The 9,029-nt window shown below is 35.8% G+C and overlaps 1 protein-coding gene across 1 annotated transcript in view; it reads left to right on the top strand.

Moving 5' to 3' along the window:
* Nucleotides 1–311: 311 nt before the first annotated feature.
* Nucleotides 312–9,029, top strand: part of LOC137997425 (uncharacterized) — a 41,046-nt gene continuing 32,328 nt past the window's right edge. Inside the window, exons 1-3 of the mRNA XM_068843401.1 lie at nt 312–594; nt 6,181–6,350; nt 7,151–7,207. Of these exons, the coding sequence (XP_068699502.1) occupies nt 453–594; nt 6,181–6,350; nt 7,151–7,207 (369 nt within the window). The 5' untranslated portion in view covers nt 312–452. The remainder of the gene's footprint in view (nt 595–6,180; nt 6,351–7,150; nt 7,208–9,029) is intronic.

Genomic DNA, 9,029 nt, shown 5'->3' with positions numbered 1-9,029 from the left:
CTCCATGAACTCTCAAATGGTGTTAGCAGGATGTCGCGGGAATATTTTGGTCGTTACGTGGGTTTCATTTTAGACCTTCAATAGTTGTTGGCCTCTTCAGTGACTGTATACTACAAAAGATTGCACCATCACCCTTGTCCACGACTAACAATTTGTGACAGCCCCACTGGTCCCCGTTGCGCTCAAGTGAAATGCGTGAAAAAGCCAGTTCCAAATCGCTATTGCACCAGCTTATTGCACCACAATTGTGGTCAACAAAGTAATACACGTTCGTGTTACGCAACGTTACGCGCAACTTTACTTGACTCTCATTGGACAGCCGTGGGAAAAAGGACGAATCATAACGTATCACACTCACATGGATGGATATTTTTGTCAGTGTATGGCATGATCGTTTCATTTTCATCAATTCCTGAATTTGGTTGCAAACCAGGAATCAGGAGAGCCGAACAATGGGCGAAGAGGCAGAGGAAAATGTACCTATTTTCTTGTCTTTTAACGACCTCAGCCTGAAAATAAATGACATGCAGATACTTCAAAATGTGAGCGGAAAAGTTCTTCCAGGAGAGATGCTTGCAATTATGGGGCCGAGTGGTAAGTGATTCAACACTGGCTGATCTTCATTGCATTCGGCAAAATTCAGCATAAAACGATTGGTTTCCTATGGAAATTTACGCATTTTGTTGGCCTGATTAAACGCCTTTACTGTGTACAATAATATTGTTGCCATTGTTTTTGCCGATGTATTTAAACATGTGTTGTTACATAAGCTTCAGTATCTTTTTTGGAAAAGAAGACAGTCTTATGATTATTCTAGGTTGCATGGGAAATATTAAGCAAGACAGTTGTGATCATTTTGGTTAGAAAATATTAAGATTTAAAAATTTAGAAATTAAAATACCACGGCAATGAATAGTTTGCTGTTTAATTGATCCGTCTTGTCGTTCTCGACGGATATATACAGGTTAAAGAGAGTATTAAAACACTTCATAGACCATGCAGCGAACTTTGAAGACAGTTAATTTCGAATTAGAAAGAAATTTGGGGAAAGGTTGGAAGAAAAAGGTTTGAATGGCGGTTCACGAGTCACAGGTAAGCTAATTTGACAACATGAGTCAGCAGAAAATTGTCAAATGAACTAATTAAATTAACGAAGTCGCTTTTATTTTGAGCTCAGTCAGGATGTGGTGGAATTTGCTGTAAGTCTGCTACTACAGTTAAAGTTTTTCCACAAAAAAAAAACATTTTCTTTTATTTGCAAAGTGCTGACAACAGCCTTGTAAAAGTGAGACTTAGGAACAGTTACAAAGCAATGCACTAATGACAGGTACTTAGGATATTTAAATGAAAGTGTGGTCAATGCGTGTTCATCATTGAAATGGTCCCATAGTAAATGTATGTAGACTGTAGAATAATGCATCCAAACAATTTATCGTTATGTTCCGAAGTAAACGTAGACCAAAGGGCTTCATTCTTATTTTTGACATTAATTTTTTTTACACAGTGACAGCCTCAAGGTTGCCTGTTAAAGGGACACTGTCATTGGCTGACATGCGCAGTAGCATTCACTCTCTCCGAGACTTGTCACGCTCGACCGCCATTATGGAAATATCGATAAGTTGAAGAATTCTGCATATATTTTGCGTTAAATCAAGTTTATCTAAAGCAAATTCTATCTTTATCTTAAGCAAATAACCCTCTGTCTTCGACCTTTCGTTTCCGCCCTGAGTTGATGCGTTTACCGCCATGTCCGGATCCTCCGCTAGACGTCATTTTGAATTTGTGATTGCTAGTAACTTGAAAAAGTCAGGCGGACTTTTTCAAGTTTCGATCAGCTACACGAGCATGCGCAGACCGTGACCGTGTCCCTTTAAGGGCAACCCTAAAACCCGGAATCCGGAATCACAGTACAATACAGAGAGTAAAAACTATCCTAAACATTCATAAAAGCTAACCTTAGCCCTAATTAGGCCTAAACAAACGTTTTTAGGCCTAATTAGGCCTAAGGTTAGCTTTTATGAATGTTTAGGTTAGTTTTTACTCTCTGTATTGTACTGTGATTCCGGATTCCGGATTCCAGGTTTTAGGGTTGGTCCCTGTTAATTAGCAAGGAATTAATGTTACAAGGAATAAAACAGCATTTTTAAGTTGTTAGCAAGACATGTTTGACCTAGTTTTTTCATCTTTAGTTGCAATTGTCACAATTTAAATGAAGCATCCATGAAAAATATGTTTTCAAAGTTTCTAATAATTGTTAAATTGATGACAATAAAGTTGACAGTTACTTGTGAAAATACATTGTTCCTGTTGATGACAATACTCTAAAAATAGTAACATTACGATTAAGCAAAGTATGTAGCAACAAGAAGATCTGTTAGATCTTATACCCGCGCTTTGAAAATTTATCTGTTTTCTTATCACTATAGTCGCAACGTAGTGCACATTCCAAAGGAGTCCTTGTTGATTGACTGATTACTGTAGACACAAAATCACCTAATTAAGCTGTAGCACAACAACTGACAAGGACTACACACGAATTTATTGCACCATCACTTATAGCCCATATGAAATCTTTTATTGTACCATCAGTGGTAGCCTTTGTGAAATCTCCGATGACGTAATGGTCTTAATTAATCTGGAACTTTCTTCAGGATATGTATGGGTATGAACGATACGATAACACTTTTAACAACTTACAGCTATCTTTCTTAAAATTCACTGTAAAATTTAATTGTTTTTTTACACAATTAAAGGGCTAGCAAAGTAGTCACACAAGTCATACAATTCAAGGATTACGTTATCCACGGCTATCTTTAGTAGGGTGGTTATTTCCATACCAACGAAAGTTGCAACGTCAACAAATTCCATGGATGACGTAATGGCCTTGTTTGTATTCAATAATAATAAATAATAATATAAAATATTTATATAGCGCTAGAATCCTTAAAGTTCAAAGGCACGTAACAAGAGCAATACAATATATAAGACTAAAATAAAAGTGGCAAAAATTAGAAAAATGCTTTTTTAAAAAGGAAAGTTTCACTTCTAATCAAGCACTTCAGTAACACAAAAAGGCAATGTATTTTGTTTTAAATAAAAAGTGAAATATTCATAAAATTTTAAGTGCATTAACGTTTTAACAGCTTTAGGCAAATAAACATCATACATGTAAGTTGCATGATTGCAAGTCCCACTGACTATATGGCTGACAGGGTGAGACGAAAATGAAAATATGAGGTTGCCCTTCGGGCAAGCTGTTACTTGAGATTACTAGCCCGAAGGTCTGAGGAGCTAACCCGAAATTAAATTGTTTATAAAAAATTATCAGATTTATTTAATTATGCAAAATACGTAACAATTTTTCCATGAGCACGCGTTGGATATGAGATGATAGATAGACAATGAGGCGCATAGCACCGAGTTGGCTATAATCATTTCGTATCCAACAAGCGTGAGTGGAATAATTGTTTTATTAAGAACGCCCCCAAAATATACAAAACTAGACTACAATAAAAATAAAAAGGCCCAAAAAATGACGCATATGCTTGCCAAGTTTGTAGATCATGGTATAATGGCTCATAACCCATGATGGCTTAGCCAATCAAAACTCCAATGATCCAGTTTTTAATAAAAGTAATAATACCAAGCACAGAATGTGATTTTCGTTTTAACTTCAACCTCAAATTAAACAATGTAACAGAAATGACCAGTTTTTACACCTGACCACTAGAAGTTGCAGTTACAACTTACATCAAGATTTTGTGGACGAGAATTCCAAATACAGTCATGTGATCTTATCTTGTGATACAAAACATTGTCAATTGATATCACTTAAAGCTTTCAATAGTTTGCCTATTGTGTTAACTATTCAAGCAATAGAGGACGTTTTCCATGTTTCTATACCCTCATCTTTAGAAACACGAGGGGGAGTTGGGAGAATTCGAGACAGTTATGCAAACTCAAGACGCAGTGTCGGGTTTGCATAACTGTCAAGAATTCTCCCAACTTCCCCGAGTGTTTAAATGAGACTATGGAAACACAGAAACAAGTCCTTTATTGCTTTTATAAAATATTTCTCAAAGATAATTCAACGAATGAAGGAAACAAATGAAGGAAAATTCTTCATTGAAATATATTTTCTTGATACACATTCATATTTCCTACCAGCCAATCAAAACGCACGTCTGACAGCATACAACCAATCAAAATTTGTGATGTCACAGCCGTGTTTTCGTACTCACATCTAAGCACAGATATTGACCAATGAGAGTGTGCGTACTATCCTAATTATTTTATTAAATACAGTTGAACAGTACTGTTAACATGAATGAACATCATCGACAAATAATATTTGCTTCAATTAGTGTTACAAGAAAATTTCACAACTTATTAACGTTCGTCTACATCGTGCTTAATAGAAAATCAAACAGCAAGTTAACAAAGTAGCATTGTTTTATTTCGTTCTTCCTTGTGTGGAACTCTCTTCTACGATCCTCTCTTCTGTCAAATGTCATGAAGTTGTGAAACGCTGCCTTCGGCCCGATTGCAATTTGCATATAACGCACATGTAATGCACATGTACATGTATGAAAATTGTTTGGCTTTGTAAGACCAGAAAATTTTTGAAAAGCGCAAATGACTGTTTCAGAGTAGGGAGAGGACAAAATGCAGAGCCCTACTCCATGGAGTACCCTATGGAGTTCCCAAATGGAGTACCCTAAAAATACTATTTCGAATGCATCCTATTGATCCATGTGTAAGCAGCATCTCAAATAGTGCTTACGTAAGCCTCAACACCCATTTTAAACAGCATTGTTCAATAGTATTTAAGTCTACATGTAAGCACCCATTTTAAAAAGGTTAGCTTTCGATTATTGTTGTGATGGCGGGTTACTTCATGTAAGCTAACCTTTTTAAAATGGGTGCTTAGACTTAAATACTGTTGAAGAATGCTGTTTAAAATGGGTGTTGATCGAGGCTCAAGTAAGCACTATTTGAGATGCTGCTTACACATTGATCAACAGTACTCATTCGAAATAGTACTTTTAGGGTACTCCATTTGGGTACTCCTTTGGGAGTAGGGCTCTGCGTTTTGTCCTCTCCCTTCAGAGTAACATGTTCAAACATGGGTGAAATAGTAAAGGAAAAATAATATTTACATTTTGCCCCCGTTGACAGTCAAAAATATTGTAAATTTACGGAAATCACAACACAGTTATTTTTGTGAATGTCATGAACGTTGCAAACGGTCAATTAAACTACCACTGTAATCTGAAGTCTGTCAACATTCGATAGAGTAAATTCTCTTCAAAACTCGTCAAGCTGACAAACTCTTCCAGAAGTGAGAAAAGTTCTAAATTACTCGAGTTACGTGTTTTTGTTTTTGTTTTTTTATCGGATGATAACGTCGCCAATATTACAATATACACTGTATAATTATTATTATAAAAGTAATCACTTTATTAAGCCTCTCCTCAGTGAACTGGTCCCCATTGACGAGTCAAAATGTGTAACTCCACTGTTAGAATTTGAACCTATAACCGTCTTTAACTGAAATGTATTCAGTTGGGTCAAAACAGGTTTGTTTAATCCAGGCCTGGCCAACATGTGACAGGAAGTTATGACTATCTGACCCATGTTGTTGGAGGTGAAGGTTAATTCTGGTCTTTCATTGGCAACTATTCATGATAATAAAAGAAATTACTAATCTTTATTAACCTTCTGTGCCTGAAGTGGCCCTATTGATGAGTCCAAAATTATTGTCTGGCATGAGACAGTCGAGCAAAAGATACAAGTGTCATCCTTAACAGGGAAAGGGTCATTGGCACATTTAGCTGAGCACAAAGTGCTCTGCTGAGTCATTACACTTCCTTCTGGTAAACTGGCCCTCTGGTAAATTAAAAATGATGCATGGTGGATGTTGTAGACACTTTCATTCTTTTTATTTCTTGTGTACAGAATTTCCTGTACTTAAACATCTTCCAAATGAAACAATCCTTTGATTAACTGAACTTTGAATCAACGATGAAATGATACAGCTGTATATAAAATGAATGCTACCTAAAAGTTAGGCATCAGATTTCATTTTGCTAAAAACACCAACATGTTAGCAAGGGGAAAAGGATTGTTGTTGAGTTTGACCTTCATCTGAAATACCAGGTATTGTTTTTCCATTTTTAGGCTCAGGTAAAACAACACTTCTAAATATCTTAGCTGGGAGGTTGTCTCCTGGGGGTGGGGAAATTTTACTCAATGGAAGAAGGCTGAACAAAAAACTAAAGAAGAAAATCTGTTACGTCTTGCAAGAGGACATTTTCTTTGCTCATCTCACTCTGCGAGAAACTCTGACGGTAAGTTAACTCATTCACACCAGCTAAAGCTCCCCCAGGCCAGTAAGTAAGTAAAATCGTCTGGCGTTAGCCAGGGTAAAATCTACATTGTATATTATTAAGTCATCATCTCACTCTCAGTTGTGGATAAGGGTTAACCCATTGACTCCCAGAAGTTCCCTGTTGACAAGTAAAATCGTCTGGTGTTAGACAGAGTAAAATACTAAGTCTGGCCTGTTTAGGCCGTCAAAGGGTTAATGCCTTTGTAATTCAATTAGCACTGAACTGTATGTGTTGAACTGAGTAATCCTTACATTAACTTTGGTGAATAGAATAGAGTGAGTTTCAATTGAGTGTGAAAACCAAAACCAAAGTAGTTACTTTTGCCAATCCAAAAGGATGAAGACAGTCTGTTAAACTAATCAAAACTCTAAGTTATTACTCGTAGCCGACACAAAGCACAGGAAAATGTGCACGCGAGAGCCCCAATTGGTTTTGGTTTCACTTCTGATCGGTTGAAAAAGTGGCGCGGGAGAACTTTGAACCAATCACTGAGTGAGTTAATCATAAACCAAAGCAATTCACTACAACCGTAATTGCTTTCGACACTCAATTGAAAACCACTCTATACAGGAATCAGTGGTGAATGTTGAAAGTGCATTGGGTGATCAGTCGTCTTTTTTTGTGCAATTTTGATTTTAAAATCAGAAAATTTCCAGTTACAGTATCAGATTCAAGTGCATTAGGGTCAAATCATTTAGTTTCAATCCAGTTTTATTGCACAACCATAAATATGATTGTATTAATTTGTTTTTGTCCAGTTTTCAGCAATGCTTCGTCTGCCTGGTACTTTATCAAAAGAACAAAAGCTTCAAAAGGTAGATATCTCACTTAAATACAGTGTTGCAGTGAATTGTACAATCTGTCACCATCTGTCTTATTGTATAGCAAGCTCTTCTTAACAATAAAAAGAAACATTTTGATGGACAAGTTATAACACATTATGGTATCAAATGGTATCTGGCACTTTGATACAGTGTTCAGTAGTAATGTAAGTCAATATTAGTATAGGCACCATCTGTTTTATAATTACATATTGTATGGCAAGCTCTTTTTAATTCTTAACAATAAAAAGAAACATTTTGAGGGACAAGTTATAATACATTATGGCAAGTGGTTGATTGTTATTGTAAATCACATGTGTTGAGTGCAATTTGGAAGAAATAAGCACAAGTAAATTTTTTCAAAAGACTACCAAAATTACATGAGCCCAATTACATGTATTAGGGCGTGTGCAATTTGTAGTCTTTGAGAAAATTAATTATTATTTTATTCCAAATTGCATGAGAAAAATCATGTGACTACATATAATTATATGTATTGATAAGATACATGAAAAAATTCAAAATGGTTAAGCAGAAGAAATGCAATCAGGGAAAAATTGCGCCAGAGCACGTGCTTCATTTGATTGGTTCTGATCAAACCCTAGTGTTTATTAGCCAATCATACTCCAGAATTCTGATGCGCACTTAGCACTGGTATTACACTTTTTGCACTGTGTTACACTTGAACTGCACTGCTCTCAGCCAATCAGAATTGAGTATTTTTTCCTGAGTATTAGTAAGACAAGTAATATTTATTACTTTGCTATGCTTTCTCTCTCTCTCTCTCTCTCTCTCTCTTTAGATTCATCAGCCCGTATTATCTACCCTATTTCTCTAGGACTTTAAAAAAATAATAAAACTACTTCAAGCACTATGACTTCAAAAGAGTGGAAGCTCTAACTGAAAATGAACAGTATATTAGTTAAAAACGAATATCAATATTATAGTTATCATGATATTTGGTTTAAAACCCAAAGAAGGTAGCAAATACTGAATGCTTGGCACATCAGTCAAAAATTCCGTAAAATTTCTCAGTTAAATCGTATTTCAAAGGTCTCCAAGTTAAAGAACATCTCTGCTCAACCCCTCTGGATTAGGTTTATTTTTCGTGTCTTTCCATCTTATTTTTCCATCTTAAGTGTTGCTTGAAGGTATATATTCGACAGCACTTCAAACCCTAAGATTTTTTTGAGATTCCTGGAAAGATTTTGCCCTTTAAATCCACTAAAAGCAACGTTATACATATTTTTTCTTTTGGAAACTTCAGCGCTTATTGAGAGGAACTCTTCCGAGCCAATTATTTGATAGCTAATCAAATTTCAGGTAATTTATCTCCAAAAACTATTATGTAGCAAATACCCGTTTTTGGTCGCAAATACCCAACTTAGCTGTAATTTTTTTCTCGCTAACGTAAATAACGTAAATAATAGACTTGATAGCGAAGATAGAAACAGTTCACAAGATCGCACTTGTTTTAAAGCAACCTGCCTAAACATAGAAAGCTGTTTTTAAGCATTATTTCATCCTTTTTTGGCCGAAAAATGGACAAAAATCACGTTTTTGGCATTAAAAATTCTTACAAGCGATTTCTTCTAAAAGTAGGCTGAAAACATACTAAATAAAACTGGTCCAAACCATCTGCATAACCCTTTGTGGTATTTTATGGAATGTTTCGCCAAAAACCTGTTTTTCGCAAATACCATCATTCCCCACCCCTCCCCCCTCCAACTAAGTTGATAAGGAAATGGCACTCTTTAGTCTTCATGCTGGTTTGTCTGCATATAAGGTGAGAACTTCTAGTTCATTTTAAGTGAAA

This window comes from Montipora foliosa, chromosome 3, assembly GCF_036669935.1.
Source record: "Montipora foliosa isolate CH-2021 chromosome 3, ASM3666993v2, whole genome shotgun sequence".
NCBI lineage: Eukaryota > Metazoa > Cnidaria > Anthozoa > Scleractinia > Acroporidae > Montipora > Montipora foliosa.
This window is presented reverse-complemented; position numbering and strand designations above follow the sequence as displayed.